The following is a 22876-nucleotide window of genomic DNA, read 5'->3' as shown; positions in this document are numbered from 1 at the left end:
GTCCATAAAACCCAAGAAACTTATAATCGCAACTGCGCCGAAGCGTCAACCTCGCTGATACCTGATTACACCACCTGGCTTCTACGTCACCAAGCCGTCAGACAGACTTCAATCAACTTTCGACTCGAGCGTATAGACCGCTTCCTTTTTTAATCTGTATTCACACATAAGAGTGTTTATTTTGTTGTAAAACTAAAATTAAAATATATACATTAATTGAGAAAAACATCAAGTGTATTATTACACATATTTATGGTCCTTCAAACCTGATTACCAGCGAGAAATCGAAGAAAATCATCGCCGTCTCCAGCCAATCCGAGCGGCCATTTTCATCAATCGAAGCGACTAACGACGCGACGGTTAAGGGCGAGAAGCAAAAACACTATGTGACTAGTAGCGTGGGTAGTTCTCCGAAAAAAGGTTAGTCCGTTCCGATTAAGAACTATTTTATAAATTCCTATATAATCGTTGATTTTGTATAGCATTAAGCGTTGTATTTTCTCATATACATTCAACCTTAATTATTTTACATACTCCTTTTTTTGTATTATTTTTACATTTATAAAAGTTTAAATTCTTAAAAACATGTCTTCCGAAGAGGAAAATGTTGTTGCTAATAAATTAATAAAGCTAAAGAATACACGGAAAAACGATAAATCTCAATTAACCCGATTCAAGACATATTTTGAGGCTGAAATAGTAAAGGAAAACCCAGATTTTAAGCAACTAGATTTTCGTCTTTCTAAATTAACACCGAATTTAAACAATTTTTTTGACATTCAATCCGAAATAGAACTGATAGAAACTTCAGTAGATGATGATCATGAAAAAGAACGTACGGAGTTTGAAAACAATTACTTTTCTGTTGTTTCACGGTGTCAAACGTATTTAGAAAATCATGAACAATTTCAAACTTCTTCTGCGATGCCTTCACACATAGAAAACAAGGTCACTCTGAACTCTGGCTTAAAGTCACCTCAAGTAAAACTTCCCACGATAACATTACCAGCATTTGATGGAAATTTTGAGCAATGGCTATTTTTTAAATACACGTTTCAATCTCTGATTCATACAGATAATACAATACCAGATATTAATAAGTTTCATTACTTAAGATTATCGCTAAAGGGTCAAGCATTAGACCTACTTACCTCATTCGAAATTTCCTCAAATAACTATGCTGTAGCATGGAATCTATTAGTAGAACGATATGAAAACAAGCCATAATTAATTAAAAATCACATTAAAGCTTTGTTTGAAATCAAATCGGCTCTAAAAGATGGTCATAAAGAATTAAGAAATATTTTGGACGGTATGAATCGTCATCTACGTGCCCTTGAAGTACTTGGTTTACCAGCAGAGTCCTGGGATGTTATAATCACTTACTTATTTTCGTTAAAACTAGACCCAGTCACCAGGCGTGAGTGGGAGTCCGAGTATGCTAAACACGACATTGTGACAAAACAAATGTTTGCTGATTTTCTGGCTGAAAAGTGTCGAATATTAGAAACTATCAATTCTACTCCTCAACCTTTATGTAACGCTAATCAACATAATACTAGTAAGGCAAATAAACAACACATGACAACTTTATTTTCTACGCATGTTCCTATTTGTAGTTTTTGTAATAAAAATCACACAATTTATAATTGTAAGAATTTCATTGATCTCAACCCATATTTAAGGCTGCAAGAGGCTAAAAGGCACAAGCTTTGCATAAACTGTCTTCGTGATAATCATAAAACCGAACAATGTCGCTCTTCTCCCTGCAGAAAATGTCAAGTAAAACACAATACATTATTGCATTTTAGCTTTAACCATAATGATACAAATCAAAACAGAATGCCTGCTAATTCAAATGCTCCATTAAATTGCAATGTTACCACATCCTCTGAAATTCCTGAAATCTCAGAAAATAATCAAACTTGCCTATTTTTGGGTAATTTCATGTCCAATCGTGTTCTTTTATCTACGGCTTTGGTTGACATTGCTGACAATCAAGGTCGGATTCATTCATGTCGAATTTTATTGGATAGCGGCAGTGAGTCAAGCTTTATTAGCGAATCATTTTGCAAAAAATTAAATCTTAAAACTCCATAAATTGCACAGTGACAGGTATTAATCAAAAGGCTACAAACATTTTGAAACATACTAAAGTTAAACTACAAGCTAGGCAAGTGCCCTTTAATATTGGTATTAAATGTTTAGTATTACCCAAAATCGCAAATCAAATACCAAGTTTCTTATTGGACATTTCGCACATTAAAATTCCTCCTAATCTAATTTTAGCTGATCCATCTTATAATGTGCCTGGATCTATTGATATTTTGATAGGCGCAGATTACTTTTGGGATCTCTTAATGCTGGGTCAAATAAAGCTAGGCAAACATATGCCTACTCTCCAAAAAACTCAATTTGGTTGGATTGTTTCTGGCATGTCCCTTCCTCCATATGTAGATAATGAAAGTAACTCAGTCATGTGTAATTTAAGCATCTTACAACATCTTGATAATCAAGTATCAAGATTTTGGGAAATCGAGGAAATCGAAGTTCAAAATGTCAAAAATCTTTCCCCCGGTGAAACATTTTCTGAACAGTTATTTCAAGAAACCACTCAGCAAACTTTAGATGGACGTTTCATCGTTCAGCTTCCTCTCTAGGCGATTACAGAGAAGCAGTAATAAAACTACTTTTAAATCTTGAAAAACGACTAAAAAAAAATCCTGATCTTAAAAGACAATACTTTGACTTTTTAAATTAATATATTTCTCTTGGTCATATGACTCAAATCGATGTTTCTAGCTTGTCACATCAAACATGTTATTACCTACCGCATCATTGTGTCATCAAAGATTCTAGCACGACAACCAAGCTCAGAGTGGTTTTTCATGCTTCATCGCTAACCACTTCTGGGTTATCACTCAATGATATTCTAAAAGTTGGGCCCACTGTCCAACAAGACCTCTTTTCAATTGTTTTACGTGCCCGTAAGCACAATATAATGATAACCGCTGACATAGTCAAAATGTATAGGCAAGTCCTAGCCAGCGAGAACCAACGTTCAATGCAATTAATTTTGTGGAGATCTGACACTAATACTGACATTCAAACTTTTTAATTAAAAACACTTACTTACGGAACAGCACCTGCAGCTTTCCTATCCACTCGATGTCTTAAAGAAATATCGATAAGATGCAAACAATCTGATCCTAACCATAAGTCAAATCATTGAAAATGATTTTTATATTGATGATTTATGCTCGGGTTGCGCTTCTAAGGAAGAAGCTTTTTTATAATATATCGTATTTCTGATGTTCTTGCATCTTTTGGTTTTCCTTTAAGAAAATTCATGTCTAATAATGCTGACATTATTTCAAGTCTAGATTCAACCCAAACTAAAGACACAATCTTTCGATTCGGCGAGCCAAACAAAAATAAAACTCTTGGTTTGCTCTGGAATTCGGAGTCTGATTTCTTGCAATACTTTGCAATAATAAAACTTTTGATCAATCTAATACAACCAAGCGTAAAATGTTATCGTGTGTGTCTCAAATCTTTGATCCCTTGGGATTGCTTCAACCAGTAATCATCATTGCAAAGACCATTATTCAAAAATTATGGCAATGCAAGATTAGCTGGGATGAATCTATTCCCTTAGATCTCTATACAACCTGGTTGAAGTTTCAAAATAATTTACAAGAAATTAACAATATCCAAATTCCTCGCCATGTGTTACCTGAGAAATTCATCAAGGTACAGCTTCATGGCTTCTCTGATGCCAGTCAAATGGCATATGAAGCTTGCCTTTATATAGTTTCTACAGATATAAACAGTAAAATCCACAGTCACCTTCTCTGCTCTAAGACCAGAGTAGCCCCTTTGAAGGTTGTCACTATACCACGACTTGAGCTTTGCGCTGCACTGCTACTATCGGAGCTTATGCACAAGAACGCCTTAGCTTTAAATATAGATCAATGCTTCTATTGGTCTGATTCGACAATAGCATTATCCTGGATCAGATCCAATTCACAACACTGGAAAATATTCGTGGCTAACCGTGTCAATCAAATTCAGTCCCTAACTGACAGCAACTTGTAGAATTATGTAAATACACACGAAAATCCCGCGGATCTTTTGTCCCGTGGCCTTGATCCTAAAAACCTAATTAGTAATACCTTGTGGTGGCATGGGCCGCACTGGCTTGTTTCTTCTGAAGAAGAGTGGCCTACAAAATCTTTGGAAATTTCCAATAATATTGATGATTCAGAAAGACTTATAGAGAAGCCTATCTTCTTCATGGCCACAGCTTCTTCCTTTGATCTTTTAGAAAGATTCTCGACATTAACCAAGCTTCAAAGAGTAACTGCTTACTGTTACCGATTTTTCAAAAACTGTCGAGAACCTTGTAAAGGCAAACGTAAAATCGGCCACTTAGAAACAGTGGAGCTCAAACTTGCTCTCAGTAAGCTTGTATCTATGGTTCAAAAATGTGAATTGCCAAGGGAATATAATGATCTCAAAAACTTAAAAAATATTAGCCCTAAAAGTAAATTATTAAAACTTAATCCCTACCTTGACCAAGATGGTTTAATCCGAGTTGGAGGTAGATTAAAACATTCCGACTTTAATTATGAAAAAAGGCACCCTGCCATTTTGCCTGGGAGGCATGTACTCTCTTAACTAATAGTAACATATGAACATATTAGACTATTACACGCAGATCCTCAACTATTATTAGCCTCTGTTAGGGATCGATTTTGGCCTACTTCAGGCAGAAACCTAGCTAAGCAAGTAGTAAAACAATGTACACGTTGCTTTCGTTTTAACGCTACTTCAGCTTCACACATAATGGGAAACTTACCAGACTTTAGAGTGACACGAAATAGGCCATTTTATAACGTTGGGGTTGATTACTGTGGCCCGTTTTTAATAAAGGATCGTTCTACTCGAAACTATAAAATTAGCAAGGCTTGGATGTGCTTGTTTGTGTGTCTTAGTGTGAAGGCTATTCACTTGGAACTGGTATCCAGTTTAAGTACTGAAGCTTTTATCGCGACGCTTCGTAGGTTCTTTTCGAGAAGAGGTATAAGCGCGAATATTTACTCAGATCATGGATCAAACTTCGTCGGCGCTAAAAATTAAATATCTAAGTTTTTATTCAAAAATCAAAATACTTTGAAATCTGAGTTCTCTCAAGAAAATATTCAATTTCATTTTATTCCTCCACATTCTCCCCACTTCGGTGGAATATGGGAGGCAGGAGTTAAATCCTCGAAGTATCATATCAAGAGAGTGCTTAATCAGACACCTCTTACTTTTGAAGAATTCTCAACCGTCCTCACTCAGATTGAGGCATGTCTTAATTCGCGACCCCTATACCCTTATTCCGAGGATCCTAATGATCCTGAAACCTGGGGTTGTCGTTCTTATCAAAGAAGATGGAGTACCTCCATTGAAGTGGAAACTTGGTTTGGTGCAAGCTGTTCATCCTGGATCCGATGGAGTTGTTCGAACCGCCACCATCAAGACTGCATCAACGGTTATCAAGAGACCAGCGGTAAAGCTTTGTGTTTTACCCAGATGCGAATAATCGTATTGAAGCCTTTAGGCTGTCAAGGGGGGCGGTATGTTCGATATTTATATCCAAACCCAACGTCCATAAAACCCAAGAAACTTATAATCGCAACTGCGCCGAAGCGTCAAATTCGCTGATACCTGATTACACCACCTGGCTTCTACGTCACCAAGCCGTCAGACAGACTTCAATCAACTTTCGACTCGAGCGTATAGACCGCTTCCTTTTTTAATCTGTATTCACACATAAGAGTGTTTATTTTGTTGTAAAACTAAAATTAAAATATATACATTAATTGGGAAAAACATCAAGTGTATTATTACACAGTAAAGGCCGCTACGTCATTTCACACTTCAAAATCAAATACACACTAGTAAAATACTTGTATAATATATTATATTCATAAAAATAATTATTTCTGTCTAAGAAATTGTTTTTATTTAAATTGAAATTTGACCTCGTCATCATTATATTGTTTAAAAATGTATCATTTGAATAAAACATAATACGGGCCTGAAACTGAAAATAACGCTAAAAAGCTACGTTAAAAATGAAGTAGTTAGATAATCCGTAGAGGAAGCCACGTCGCGGCGCGGCGCACGGCGGAACGGCTTAATATACAATCAGAGATATACAGAATAAAATTATATTTATTTTTTTACCATTTAACATGCATTAAAATTCATAGCAATCGCCTATTATTGTTATTGTATTGAAACTTTGGGTATTGGTATCGTAATACAGTAATAAGTGTAAGCTATTACAAATTTCGATATTTTTAAATGTGCTCTTAATAAATAATAAAATATAAAAAAAATTTAAAATAAATTAATAAACTCCTGGACAAAATTATCGCACCACTAATTATTTTGTCAAGAAAATTTAAATAAAAATAAATATCAGTTAAAACAGTTATAATATCTTTTCTCGTATAAAAAGCAGAACTGGACAAAAACTATGTTTATGCTTTATCATGGAACATGCTGCTCGTGAGGAGTGAGAATACATCCGCAGGAAAGTTTTCATAATTTTATACGAGGAATGCTGCGAAGACTTCAAGCGGTCATTGCAGCTAGAGGTGGCAATACACGTTATTAAGAATTCATTATGGGTCTATTGTTTTATTTTTGTATCAAAATTGAAGTTAGTGAAAATTGATGCTTTTCCTTGTATTGAATTTAGTTACTTAAATCTCGTTTTGTTAAATAGAATATAATTGTTTTTGTTAATTAATAATGCATAGTTAACAATGCTTATAAGTTTGCTTATTTTTTTATCTTTATTAAAAAAAAATCTCTAAAAATCAAGTGGTGCGATAATTTTGTCCAGGAGTTTATATATTGTATCATGCTTAAATATATAATTAATATGAATTTATACTCAAGTTATTTTATTATTAGGTGATAATTCCGTTAACGCAAGAAAAAAATTTAATTCTCTAAGTGAGCGTCAAAAATGGAGAAATACGAAATATGTTCGAAAATTTCCAAAAGAGCATATAAGCTTTGTTGCGAAAAAACAAAGCCTAAAGATGCTAAGTTTGTCATAGATTTTTTTTTAAAAAGCATCCAGAAAATGCTAAAAGCATCAGAAGATTTTGTGAAAGCTTAGAAAAACGCGAACTGCGGGGTATGAGCAAGGAACAAGCATTAGACATCCTGCTGGTTACTGCTAAATTAACCAGATGCCAATATAATTTTATTCGAGATGCAACTACAGAAGTGGGATATTACTGTTTTCCAAATAATTATCAAATCCAAAAAGCTAAAAGTGAGTGTTATCCCAGCAAGGAAACATCTATCTAGAGTTTAAAGGATAAAACTTATAAATGTATTCTTCAAGTTATAAATCAAATAGAGTTTACTAATTTAGTTTTAATTTCGAAATGGGGCTGTGATGAAGCTTCGAATCAATCAAAGTACAAAATTTTTTTTAATAATGAAGATAGTGATGATAGCAGTTTATTTATTTGTTGTTTAGTTCCAATAAAATTATACGATTCTGTCACCGGTAGCATTGTATGGAATGATAAGCCATCATCAATAAGAATGTGCCGGCCGATTTCACTATACAATTTGCTAAAGAAACTAAAAACATAATAAATAGTACAATAGAATATATCAATTCTCAAATTGCATCACTAAATTTATCTAAATATTGAGTTATTAATGAAAATTATTAGTCATACGGAATGTCATCATTGCATGCTTGGATTCGGTGTTTTGAATGTCTTGTACATATATCTTACAATATTCCCTTTGAAACTGCAACGGGATCATAGAAAAAAAGATATTCAGAATAAATTTAGAAGCAAGGTTTATTAGCTGATATTGTGAAGCAAGGAAAAGGTACTAGCAATGATGGAAACACAGCTAGAAGGTTTTTTTCAAATTACCAAATTTCTGCTGAAATCACAAATCTAGATGTTAATCTTGTAAAAAGGATATACATTATTCTTCCAACAGTATCTTCAGGGCAGAAAGTAAATATAAAAAAATTTAAAAATTATACATTTCAGACTGCAGAACTCTACGTCAATTTATATAACTGTTATTACATGCCTGCTTCAAAAATTCAAGAAATGCGAGCAACGAGGACATTATTCATAATATGTTACTCCAATCTGATCCAGTCATTTCGAGTTTATGGTCACAACAAGAATATCAAACACAAAGAACTCTTGCCTGAATCGTTAGAACTTTTAGAATAATTCTTTTTATTTCAAATAAATAAAACGTCCAATGGCAATGGGTCCAAAGCCTTTCTTTTGGATATATTTAACATAATATTTTTCATAATTTTTTAGTCGATAGTCTCATCCGACACAAAACAGATAAACAACTTTTAAAAGTCTTTATTCTTGAGTACAATAACAAGGTATACTCGACATAACTCGTTCGCAAAAAAGAGAAGTTTTTAAATCCGTTTATTCGTTTTTTTTTTTCAGTCGAGATGATCAACAAAGAAAATTGTAAAAAATTCTTTTAATAAGATCCAAAAGAAAAATATTGAATCTATTGCCAATAAAATGATTTTTAAAAAATAATTTTTAAACAATAAAATTGATATTTTTGTGGCAGATCCAGATTAGGACTTTAATAAATAAGTAATCAATTTCTTTACCTTGGACACAATCTTGCAAAGAAGAAAAACGTGTGGTGTGTAAATACTTATTCTTTCTTCTTTACAATAGATTGTGTCTAAACGATAGAAATTAATTATTTATATAAAGTGCTAAATTTTCTTTTTTGGTAATATACCCAATTAAATATTTTATACAATAATATATTAATTATTCTTATTGCTTTAAAGAAAACCATTAACATACTTTAGTTGACACCCAGTGTAGATTGATGGAAAACTCTTACTATTTTTATATATAGGTAACTTATATTTGTTTTTCATTGTTAATTAGTTCTTTGGAAAATTTTATTTAAATCCATTAGTTTAAGCTTTGAGTTATATAACAAGTTAATTAATATAATAATAATATTTAAAATATTCACATCAAACAAATATATTTCATGAATACAAAAACACCCTGTATATACAGATCACTGCAATGTGTTTACTATAAACTTTAATGCTAACTTGTAGAAAAATATTGTCTATTTTTCAATAGATTATTAGATCAGACCTATGTATGTTTAGTTAAGTTATTTTTAACAGGACTTTTTAAAAATGAATATAAAAATTGGGAATTACATTTGTATTACGAATTATACACATTGTATTACAAATTATAACGAATAATTAACAGCAAAAAAATTTTTTTTTAAATATTTATTGTTAAGCAAAAAAATTAATATTATATTGATAAATAAAAACTTGCTTTTAATTAAATCATCACTGTAAGTACAAATATTATATAAAATATAACAACATCCCGATATCTCCATATAGGCGTTCCACTGTGCGGCGGTTAGAAAATGCACTTGGAAAGGTTTAGGATATATCGTTTTTTTTCCGAATGTAATTTTTTTAAAATTATTTTTGTACCAACTTACAGAAAAAGGTTTGCTGGATGCCTAAAACTTGTTTAAAATTATATGGTGTGAAGTCTATTATTATATTTTAAATTGCCTTAAAAATTCATATATTTCTTAATTTTTACTACACTTCTCATATAGTTTTAGGCATGTATCAATCCTTTATCTGAAATATAAAAATAAGCCGAAAAGCGCAACGGTGTCCAAATAAAACGATATATGCCAAACCTCTCAAAAGCAATTTTCGTGGGCCTGGGAAGCGGAGCCTTAAGTTGTATTATATAATTTTTATTGGCATATATAGTCTTCTTTTTTTATATTGGGCTTCTTTCTCATTGCATAAATAAGTTAGTAAATGTTGAGTGTTGTATTCTTATACCGCTGACACGTGTTTCACTCCTAAGAACATATCCGAATTTAAAAAAGGTAAAACACATACACACACCACAGTTGACCGTGTTTTAACCTTTTTAGGCCCGATGATGCTCTAACGAGCGAAACATGTGTCGCCATATAATTAATAAAAAAACATTTTTTGAGACCTAGACTGTGACTTGTTCTCTTGTAATTTGGACTTTTAATTTAGCGATCCCTAAACCCACCAATAACTATAACCTTATTTTAATCATTAATAATAAAATGGAAAACCACTTACTTACTCATCAATCATGTTATCATAATCGTCAAATACATCCCTCCACAATTGGAAAGCGGCAGCAAAATTCCCATTTGTCATGTAAGACCGGATAATTTCACACGCATGAGTTTTGTCCATTTCCAGTTTCTCAGCATTTACTTCTGGATCTAAAGACATTATGATATGAATAAGAACGATAGAGAGATTTTTGTAGTAATTACCTTTCTTTTCCAATTCTTCGTATATGGTCTTTTTAAATTCCGGAAGCATTTTATCCCATTCCTCTTGGTATTCTTTCTGTTTAAGCTCTTTCGCTTTTTCAATGAGAGGCGAAAGTGGCTTAATCATCTCTTGTCTGGTTTCTACTGCCTTCCTCATTTCTGACAGGGATAACTAAAAATCTCAAATGCAATTTGTGTCAATGAAAGCAAAGTCCACTTCAATACCTCCGATCCATATTTGTTATAAGATAAAAATGTTAAAAGGCAATTTGCCGCCGCTTTTCGAACTAGCGGTGCTTTATCGAATAAGTATACATCAACAATTTTCTTCATTACGGTAAAGACATCATCCATTGGTACAACGTGTTCTTTATACAAAGTAGCCCAAAATTGAAAAACTTTTGACCTTAAAAGCATTATAAATTAATCTAAATGAAAGTATTTAAATGAGTATTAATACCTGACAAATGGGGATTTGTCCCTTATATGATCCGTAAAAACAATATATATATCTCCTTTACACTGCATCTCATCTTTAGTTGGATGTTCTTTTTGCGAAATAAAAATTAGTAAGTCGGTCATGATACTTAAGACCGCAATTCTTAGGCTCACCGACTACAATTTTTAAAATGAAGTTGTACAAATTACACTCAGAAAAATTTTTCCTACATACCTCATGACTCAAGTAACGATCCAAATATAGAATTTCTGAAAAAATCAAATGTGGCATTGCATTGCCTAAGGCACTTAAAACTTGGGAACATACACGTGAACCCTGAAACAAAATTAATCACAGTTCACATTATGGCGCGTGTTTTTTTAAGAGGTCTACATTTACTATCATGTCATTGTTACATAATTTAAACATTTAAGTCCTAAATTAACGAAAATTTAAAGGCTACTACACCAATTCAATGGTAATTTCAATAGTAGCTTATATTGTAATATAATAATGCCTAAAGATACACATTCTTTACTTGAAAAAATAAATAATTTGCTTGAACTAAATGTACTGTTTGTTACCACACATTTTAACTTCTAAATTGCTTGTATTTTTTTTTTGGATGATCTATTATAAAAAATGTAAGAATTTTAAAATGATGTAGGTACCACACTTAAAGTATTCATTTAAAATACCAAAGTTTGGCGTAAATAAAATATTCATTATTTCTAGACATTTTCGCTAACTATTTGCTTACACATTTACCGTTACCATTCAATTTTTTTTTTAGTACCGTTAAATAGAGAATTTTACGCTGCTTACTATGATGTATCACACGATGGGGGTTCCCATTTGACATATTAACGTGAGGTTAGCTGGAGGTGATTGACTGAACTTCAGTAAATGCATAATTAAGTGTCCCCCTGTATATCTAATTTGACGTGTTTTTTTTTTTTTTTTTTTGAAGAATGTTATTAAGGGTGGATCGTTTTGAAATGAAAGCACTGTATATACTGTACTGTACTTTAATAATATAAACATTTAAATTTGTTTGCAATAGTATGTCATATTAACATAAACAATAAACACATAAAAGGACAGTTAATTAATAAAGTCATTAAAATTAGTTCCTAAAATATTCTTAAATACTCTAATACTCTAATAAGCTCTCACAACAAGCAATTTTTTTGAAAATCTCTCTAATGTTAACGGGTAAATGATCAAACAAAATCAAACCATGTTTTTCTGGTGGAGGAATTCAATCTATCGTTCGGAATACGCAATGAGGTGGGAGACTCTGATTCCCGAAAAGTCATTGACTTACTTTCAAGGTATGGGTTTCAAAGGCTGATTTCCGAACCGATTCGTGGGGTTTCCTGCCTTGACAATGCGTTTGTGAATTTCTCGTTTGATGATTTTTTTACAAAAATAGTTAAATCTGATATTTCAGATCATCAGGGACAAGTAGTCGGCAGCAAAATTGCTGACAAGCCTACAGTGGAGTGTTAGATTTGAGTTTTATTTGATTTCCAGTACATTTAGAGTTTTAATACTTAGTCGCACCAGATTTTACTTGATAGATTAGAGGATGTAGAGAAAGTCATAGATGTCAGCAAGTTAAAATAAATGACAAAATAAGCGCTTCTCTGCAGGTTAGGTCTGTTCACTAGGACTTAGGACTAGTCTGTTCACATTCCGCGTTTTGTAGCCGTCGACTTCTCCATGCACTCTATATTGTGATTTATTTCTGTGTACCCACTACAGATTTTCAAATATATAAACAGATGGTAGGGTAAGTATGCCTAGATTGGTAAAAACATGTCTACAGTCATCCCTAAAACTCAGTCCACCCAGGACTCTAACAGCCTTTCTCTGTAGAGCAAATAATCTCTTTATACGAGGAGCATGCTAAAATGAGCAGGCGTAAGTTGAAACAGGATGGAAGGTTCCAATATAGGCTATTCTTAGAGCCGTGGACTCCTAAAAATTTAACTGTTGAAGTGCTGGCCATCTCTGACTGTCTCATAGTGAAAATGACCTTATTTGTCTTTTCTGCGTTTAAGTGTAGAAGGTTCCTGTTAAACCACTCCCGTACTTGACCCTGTATAGCATCCATCTCCAGCTACGCACCCTCCAGCGAGTCAGCTGCACATGCTATAGTTGCGTCATCAGCAAAAAGTGTGAACTTACCGGTCTGTTTTATTAAAAAAGGCAAGTCATTTATATAGATTAAAAAAAGTATGGGGTCGAAAGTGAGCCTTAGGAAAGCCCTATGGTGATATTACTTTGAGCTGATGACACCCAATCAAATACGAAGCCTAGGTTTCTGGACTAAAACTATACTTAGCAAGTTTTTGCAACAGAATACTATAGGGCACACAATCAAATGCCTTGCTCAAGTCACAGAACAAGACACTGCTAAAACTCAAGACACTACTCTTGGCACTCAGTGCTAGTAAAGGCGGAGCAAATTGTTATGAAAGTTAAGAACCGGTTAGATCATAGTTTATTTTCATTAAATGTACAGAAAACCAACTGTATAACTTTTAATTTAAACAAGCAAAATGTACCTAATTTTCAAAAAATAACAGTACATTTGTTGGGATGTAAAATGGAGCAGGGATGTCAATGTGGGGACAAAATTAAAAGAACTGATTGTATTAAGTATTTGGGGGTGTTAGTGGATGAGAGTTTGAATTGGAAAAATTATGTTGAGTACGTAACAAATAAGGTGAGAAAGCTTATTTATAAATTTTATGAATTAAGAAATGTATTGCAAAGAAATATTCTTAGAATGGTTTAGTTTTCATTGATGGAGTCTGTTTTGAGTTATGGTTTGTTTGTATGGGGAACCGCGTGTAAAAATGTTCTAATACCTTTGTGTGTTGCCCAAAAATATATCATTAAAATAAAATATTTCAAAGCAAGAATGTATCTTAGTAATCTTCTTTTAATAAATCTGAATTTCTTACTGTAGAACAGTTATTTTTGAAATCTATTATAAGATATATGATTAAACCTAAGCATTTCAGATGTAATATCCATATGTAATATTTCGACATCGTTTCGTTTTGTCGATTTCAGTAGTGTGAGAGAACTAGCCTACGAGTCTGCACTTCAGTCAGAAATATATTTTATTTACGTATTTCATAACCTAATTTTATGTTCTCTCGCATGTATTACTTTGACCCTTGTAATTTTAAATTTTATTATGAATGTTAATTAAAGTTTAAGTATTTACTTGGTGTTATTAACGTTAGAGTGGCCGAATCAGATCTTATATACAGTCCACTATAAAACAAACAAAACAGAAGCTAACAATTTTATTACGACATACGAGTATATTTTAGATGAGAATATACCATGAAACCCGATACCAAGGCCAACCCACATGTTTTCCGTATCAACCAGATCCGTAGGTGTTTCCAGGAATAAGCAAACGTAGGTGCTACGTTTGCTTTTTTTTTTATGCTTAGCTGTTGTTTGTTTAAAAAGACTGTGGAAAGAACCTTATCATATTATTCTCATGATAGCATTTTCTGTTTATATAAAAAGCCATTGCTTGTTAGCTCTAGGATCATTACTATTAAGTATTAATAGTATAAGATAAACCTTTGTCGGTTTTTATTTTTGTAATTTGAAATAAGTTTTTTTAAAAAGTTATTTTGGGAATCTACAATCTAACATTGGCGCAGTCGGAACGGATAGTTATACGCCGCGAAAACAGGTTGATCCAAATTCGCGAGTGATATTAGCTACAGCAAGAACCACTAGCACCCTAAGGTAATCCAGCGTCCTCACTCAGCAACAAGGGTACGGAAGGAACAGCTGGTGAAGCCCCTGGTATCCAACAAGCAGAGAACAAGACAATGGTTAAGAAGATTCTTTTGTAAGTAAAAGCATTGAATCATTCGTTTATATTTTCGTGTATTCTAATATTTTATACACATTTTATTTTACTATTTTTATACTGTTCGATTTTCTAATTTCGTATTTCGAAAAAAGTATTTAAAATATTATAATGTCTACCACAAACGAAACTGAACAAACTGAACAACATAATCGACAAGCGAATACGTCAGCTCACGATATTCACCTTGAAACTTATAAACTATCTGAAATTTTTTCTCTAATTCCTGAATTTAATGGTGATGCAATATTTTTAGGCTCATTTTTACATGCGTGCGATTGTGCTTACAACATGGCAGTCGGCGAACAACGCGATCTTTTAGTTATTCACATAAAAAATAAATTAAAAGGAAAAGCCGCACAACTTGTCAATTCTAGAAATTTATTATCATATTTAGAAGTTAAGCAATTATTAAGTTTACATTTTGGTGATAGTCGCGACCTCCCTTCTTTAATCCAAGATTTGCAGAGATTAAAACAATTACCAAATGAATCCCCTTTAATATTCTTTAATAGGCTTCAAACTCTTAACTCTAAAATGCACTCTGCCGTGCAAAAACAAAATTTAACCGCACCTTAAAAAATAGCGCAGACGAATTTAATAGACTCGATGGCTCTAAACACACTATTAACCGGTTTAGACCCACGTATTGGTCACATAGTATGCGCAAGTAATCCCAACAATCTACTTGAAGCTCAAGCTAGAATTAGGCGAGAATTGCAATTGTCCTATTTTGAAAACCAAAAACAAAATAGACCCATACAACCACATCCATCATCCAGACCAAACACTACGTTAAGACGCCCGCAAAATCCTAGTATAAAATGTTTTAAATGCGGAAGAATTGGCCATACTTCAATTAAATGTAGAGTACAGTCAAGCCCCAGACCTAATAATTTTGGAAACCCAGCACCAAATTTAAATAGTAACCCAAATAATTTTCAAAGGCCATACTCACAAAATCAACCTTCATTTCAAAACCCTTCTAACCCCCAACCACGACCAAATTTTGGACAAGTAGCCAAAACCAGTATCGTCCCAGTGTCATTCAAAGAAACCCAAACTATCAAAGAACCTATTATATGAACCTTAATGACGGTTCACAATATAACTATTTTGACGAGAATAACTATTTTGATGAGAATAGTTATTCTGATAACTACCTCGAGCAGTACAACTATTATTCCGATAATAGTCAAACCTATTATTACGATCAAAATATCGAAGATTTTTCTAACCAAATTGACTATAATTTATTTGAACAGCCAATATGAAATCAACACGAACCTAATAATAACTTGGCAACACAACAAAATCCTTTAGTAACGTCAAATCGAAATTTTCCATTAATATCGAACCAAAACCACCCACCAGACCTGAAACAAACAGACCAGACAATGTCGCAAATTGCAACACAAATCCAAACGTTGCGGGGATCAACGAACCGAAACAAAATCCCGAACAAAGCTTTCTTTAAATAATTTACACACCGTAAGCTCAAAAAACCTTTACTACATTTACGATGCTTCCAAAACAAATAATTACTCATAGATACAGGCGCGGGAATTTCAGTTTTTAAGGACCATGTTGCAGACGGTTTTAAGCAACGCTTTGCGGAAAATATTGTCGTACAAGGTATTACTGATCAAAAAATATTGATCCAAGAATCCACCATGATTCCTTTTAATGTAGATAATCCTTGTAAAGTTTATATTTGTAACTTAGATATCGAATTCGATAATATTTTAGGACTCGATTTTCTACAACACTATGAATGTGTTATCGACTTAAAATCAAAAATACTTAAGACAAATTTTAAATATATTCCTATGTATAAATTTACACCAGAGGATGAAAAACCTGTAGTAAAATCAAACTTAGCTAAAGTAAAAACCTACCTCAAATTCTAACCCCAACAGTTGATACTGAAACTAATCAGCATTTTCAAAATAAAGCAATAAAAAATAAAAATTTAATATCAATAAAACCCCGTACTGAAAAAGTCTTTAAACTAAAATGCAATTTAAAAAACACCGTTGTAATTTTATTAGGTCAAGAAAAAGAAAAAGTTAAAGTCCCAAATGCTATTATTCACGTAAACGAACAAGGCGAATTTTTAACAACCATTATTAACCCTAACGCAATTGATAAAATAATCGATTTCTCGAATTTGTCTTTTGAACCTCTACCTGATCTACAATCGATAAATAATTTTAATTATTATGAGTCAGCCGAACCTGTTGATAGACGGCAACTAATAAAAGAACAATTGAGAATTGACCACCTTAACGAAGAAGAACGTGAGGAAATTACGAAACTTTGTTTAGAATTTTCCGATATTTTCTATATCGAAGGTGATCAACTTACGTTTACCAACGAAATTAAACACTCGATTGATACTAATAACGCCAAACCCATTTACACAAAATCATATAGATATCCTCATGTTCATAAAGAGGAAGTTAAAAAACAAATTTCTAAAATGCTCGACGAAAATATTATAAGACCATCCGTATCTCCCTGGTCAGCCCCGGTTTGGGTAGTCCCTAAAAAACTTGACGCTTCAGGCAAGCAAAAGTGGCGAGTAGTTATCGACTATCGTAAACTAAACGAAGTTACGGTTAACGATAAATACCCATTACCTAATATCTCAGACCTCCTCGACCAACTTGGTAAATGCCAATATTTCACTATTTTAGACCTAGCGTCAGGGTTCCATCAAATAGAAATAGACCCGAAAGATATTTCTAAAACCGCGTTTTCCGTAGAAAATGGGCACTACGAATTCGTTCGAATGCCATTTGGCCTGAAAAACGCTCCATCAACTTTTCAGAGTTATGGATAATATTCTTATGGGATTTTTAAACGAAAGATGCCTCGTCTACATGGACGACATCATAATCTATTCTCCTACTATCCTCGAGCACATTAACCGCCTACAAGAAGTCTTTAAACGCCTAAGAAAATCCAATCTAAAAATACAACCAGATAAGTGCGAATTCTTACGCAAAGAAGTAGCCTATCTCGGACATTTAATAACAGAAAACGGTGTAAAACCTAATCCGGCAAAAGTCGAATGTATTTTAAAATTTCCAGAACCAAAAAATCAAAAAGACAAAATCTTTCCTCGGATTAGCAGGTTATTACAGACGGTTTATTTCAAATTTTGCTAAACTCTCGAAGCCCCTAACAACCCTTCTTCAAAAAGATACCCCTTTTATTTTCAGTAAAGAATGTCAAGAATCTTTTAATACATTAAAAACTGCATTAACCACTGACCCACTTTTAATTTATCCGAATTTTGAGGAACCGTTTATCTTAACTACTGACGCAAGTGCTTTTGCAATCAGAGCCGTTTTATCTCAAGGACCGATCGGGAAAGATATGCCCATCGCTTACGCATCAAGAAACTTATGTGCCGCAGAAACTAAATGCTCCACTATAGAACGTGAGTTATTAGCCATAGTTTGGGCCGTAAAACATTTTCGACCGTATTTATTCGGCAGACAATTCACGCTTGTTACTGACCATCGTCCAATTACATGGTTATGGTCCATTCAAGACCCCGGAAGCAGGTTAACGCGTTGGCGCCTTAAACTCGAGGAATATTCATTTAAAATCGAATTTAAACCCGGTTAATATAATAAAAATGCTGACGCACTTTCTCGAATTAAAATAAATCACCTTAAGGAATGCGTAGATTTCCATAAAAAAGTAAACATTTTTGCGTTAGAAGAAGACACTGTTATCCCTGAACCGAGCCCTCAACCCTCATTTACTGAAGAAGACGATCGAAACATAACCGAGGAATACAATCGATTTGTTGATAATTATAAAACTAGATCTTTAATCGATTATTCTAAAATAGAGGTTACAAATGACCAACTACTAGATAAATCAAATAAAAATATCGTTACATTCTTTAGGCAAAACAAAATGGAAGATTTACATTTTAAAATTATTGACGACATTCTTGAAGAATATTTAGATTTCCAAGAATTAAAGATTAATGTTGCTAATAGTAAATCAGTTAAAAACAGGAAGTATTTAATAATCCCTTTACCCTTTGACAATAATTCTTGTAGCCAACACTTGTTTTATTGTTTATTTAAATACCAAGACTTATTTGAATTAAATGAAGTTTATTGCATCGAAAATAATTTAGATCTACCTTCTTTAGAAATGATGTCATTTATTTTTGCCGTAACTACGCTGTAACCATTAACGATGAGCTCACGAAATTTGTTCAAGCTTATCCTTTACGGGACAAAAAAGCTTCTACTATTGTAAATACACTCTTAGTTTACTTTCAACACTTTGGTACGCCCCTAAGAATTCATTGCGATTCTGGTAAGGAAGTTGATAATACACTTCTAAAAGACCTATGTCAACTTTTTGATGCGAAAATAACATTTTCAAGTGTAGGTCATCCCGAATCGAATGGCTCTTTAGAACGTTTCCACGCGACCCTAGGCGAAATGATAAGAGTAAATCTGGTCAAAAATCCTGAAGACCAACCTTTCTCGATTTTACCTTATGCTGTTATTTGTTACAATAACACTAAAAACAGACACGGTTTTACTCCGTATGAGCTTGTATTTGGCCATACATCAAATAGACCTCCAGAAACACTTTACAATCAAGAAGCCCTTATTTCAAAATACATCCGCGATCTAAATAATAGAATGAGCTATTTTTATAAAGTTGCTAGGCAAAGAACAGAACATGCTAAACAAAAGTCAAAAGAAAGATTTGATCAACGTATATCGGAAAAAACACCCCGAATTCTCCGTTGGTGATAAGGTTTACGTCCGAGAATCACAAATAAAATCCAAATCAGAAAACAAATTTAACGGTCCCTATGTCATAACTGAAATTCTTTTAAATTCAGCCAATTTATTAAACCCCGAAACGAATAAAACAACCAAAGTTAATTTCGATAGAATGAAACCATATTTCGAATAGGTTTTATCTCCCTATCATTTCCTTGCAGGTTACTGGGATTGACTTCGATCGCCAGCAGCCAATACCGAATAACGCCCATTAACAATACAGTTGGACTCTTTTTCAATGAAGAAATTAACATTAAAATTTCAAACGACAAATAGACACTTTTAGTATACCAAGATTTACTTCCCTTTAAACAAGCAATTGAGCATAATGATAACATCTTGAACGCTTTATTAGACAGCCTGTCAATCGAAAAATCTAATCGAATGATGGCAGCTTTTGTTGAAATACAAACTCACACTAGTCTTCTTAAGCAAATTTCAAAATACGTAAACGTTAAATATCAAGAATTAATCATCGGTACTAAAGATATTAATTTAAGAGAAAAACGAGGAATATTCGACGGTATCGGAACTGTTTATCGGAACTGTTTGGAAAGCAATAACTGGAAACTTAGATGCATCAGATGGACAATACTTTAATGACTGTATTGACAAAATCAATAGTAATGAGGCAAATATCGAACGGCTTATGGAACAACAAATTTCAGTTACAACTTCTGTTATAAAGAGTTTTAATTCTACCATACAAAAACTTAAAATCGATGAAGAAACCTTTAATCAGAATATTTGTGAAATAGAAACTTTAATTGCTTCACTTTCAGATGATCTAGCTTTATATCGTGCACAATTTAAAATCTTAGACTTATGTGAATCTCTAATGGAAAGCTAGACATTTATTAAAGACACTATAAATGACGCATTAAATGCAGTCACCTTAAATACAACTTACCCTTGCCAATTTCAACTTCAACTATTGCTCAATACTTAGATTTAATTGAATTAGATGCTTATCAATCTGATACAAAAATAGTATTTGTTTTAAATCCAACCAATCCCGATCTTAGATAATAGAACAGATCTTTATCACACAATATCAACTACAAATAATTATATTGCGCGTGATTATGATTCATTATTTTTCACTACATTTCAAAACTTGGACCATCGTAAAAATATTGACAGGGCGAACGAAAATCTGTACTAATGTACTTCCGTACCCCATCGACAGTGATGCGATCTGTGAAGCACAACTCCTTAGGTAACATACAAAACTACCTAAAACCTGTAGACCTCCCATTTTCTATGCAGAAGGTTACCATGTGCAGCTTATCCGTCAAAACTCATGGCTAGTCACAACATCAAGTCCAGTTCCAATCACCATTAAGTGTCAAAACAAGGGTATAGTCTGAGAAATTCTTACGGACAATACCGTAGTCATCCTTGGAACTACCTGTGGTGCGTTTATTGGAAGTACGAGGATCCAAGCTTCACTTGAACGAGAAACAAATGAGACTTCGTCGAAGCCAAACTCATCTCCAATATTGATTCCATACTCTTGCTGTGATCAATTGCCAGAGAAAACGAAAATGCCGAAACTGAAACCATTACGCATCAGTGAACTAAATGTTGATGACCTGAACATTGCCGAACATAATCTCAATCAGTATTCCGAACAGCTTGACAAACTAATCAATCAACCCTTCATCGAAAAACACATGAATTGGTTCACCATTACAACAATTGTATCCATAGTTCTGCTCATAGTTCTTTACATTACTTGCAAGTGCCGAAGACGTCGAACTCCAACCACTGGTATAGTGACGAATAGTTCAAACAATGATGACTTCCCACCATTCCCACCTAAGCCCAGAATACGGACATTTAGAGAGCAGCTTTCGAGGATGGTCCCAAGAAGACGTCCTAGTATCCACCTAGGAGACCAAGAAGAAGCAATGGAACTCAACGCCAATAAGAGTTCTGCTTAAAAGTTGCTGTTTAGATTAACACTAACTTTTCTTTTAAAAGGGGAGCTGTTAGATGAGAATATACCATGAAACCCGATACCAAGGCCAACCCACATGTTTTCCGTCTCAACCAGATCCGTAGGTGTTTCCAGGAATAAGCAAACGTAGGTGCTACGTTTGCTTTTTTTTATGCTTAGCTGTTGTTTGTTTAAAAAGACTGTGGAAAGAACCTTATCATATTGTTCTCATGATAGTCAGCATTTTCTGTTTATATAAAAAGCCATTGCTTGTTAGCTCTAGGATCATTATTATTAAGTATTTAGTATAAGATAAACCTATGTCGGTTTTTATTTTTGTAATTTGAAATAAAAGTTTTTTTTTAAAGTTATTTTGGGAATCTACAATCTAACATATATGTTTTTTGGGTCCTAAGCTTTACAATAGTTGCCTCTAATGTTTAAATTAAAACCCTACGTAATAATAAAAAGACTAATAAATAAATGGATTTTAGATAACAACATAAATCTGAAAAATTTGTAAAATTATGTAGTAATGGTGCATGTCTGAGTTGAATTAATAGTTTGTTGAGTTGAGTATATAATTGTGGTACAAAACATAAAACAAATATGATATTATAGATGCCTTATTATTTAGTTTTAGTTTTAACTGTATTTTCTGGTTGCACACACAGATTTTTAAAAATCAATCGTGTAGCCAATGTATAGTAAAACTATTGTTATTGAAATATTATGAAATAAAATAATAAATTATGCTTTGAGGGTGTACACAGACCTATCACTCAGACAAGTTTTCATAAGTTTTCCATGCGAATTAAAAACGCTTCATGGGACTTTATCCAGAAGAGGGGAAATGAGTGCTAGAAATTAAATATATTTATTTTCATTTTGGAGGATTCTTTCTGCCATTTATTTCCAGAAAAAAAACCTAAAAAGGTCAGACCAACGAAATATGTAAGCTGGTTTTCTAATGATCTTAAGCGAATGAGAGAAACCTTATCTTTTGAGAATGAGGTATGCATAGGAAGAATGATCGGTTGTACTACAAAGATTTAAAGAAAAATTATAAAAATGCAATAAAAGACGCAAAACGAGTTTTAAATGATCAAGCTATAAACACTTTAAAAAATCCAATTAAGTGAATGTGGAATGTTGTGAATGTTAAACGGAATCAGGAGCCTAATGAATTGAAGTGTTCTATTAGTTCTGAAGAGTTCAACTGCTTTTTTGCAGGTGTTGCAAAAAAGCTTCTTAAAGATATCCTGAGAAGTGACTTTGATCCTCTCTCACACCTAGCCAGATCAAATATTACCTGTGATAACTTTAGC

The 22876-nt window shown here is 33.1% G+C and overlaps 1 protein-coding gene across 1 annotated transcript in view; it reads right to left on the bottom strand.

Moving 5' to 3' along the window:
- Positions 1-22876, bottom strand: part of LOC126740115 (condensin complex subunit 1-like) — a 98855-nt gene that overhangs the window by 49380 nt on the left and 26599 nt on the right. Inside the window, exons 6-10 of the mRNA XM_050446021.1 lie at positions 11096-11197; positions 10883-11037; positions 10648-10828; positions 10423-10594; positions 10224-10368 (exon numbers count right to left, since the gene is read on the bottom strand). Of these exons, the coding sequence (XP_050301978.1) occupies positions 10224-10368; positions 10423-10594; positions 10648-10828; positions 10883-11037; positions 11096-11197 (755 nt within the window). The remainder of the gene's footprint in view (positions 1-10223; positions 10369-10422; positions 10595-10647; positions 10829-10882; positions 11038-11095; positions 11198-22876) is intronic.

This window comes from Anthonomus grandis, chromosome 9 (assembly GCF_022605725.1).
Source record: "Anthonomus grandis grandis chromosome 9, icAntGran1.3, whole genome shotgun sequence".
Classification (NCBI taxonomy): Eukaryota; Metazoa; Arthropoda; class Insecta; order Coleoptera; family Curculionidae; genus Anthonomus; species Anthonomus grandis.
The sequence above is the reverse complement of the archived record's forward strand: the minus strand, read 5'-3'. Positions and strand labels throughout refer to the sequence as shown.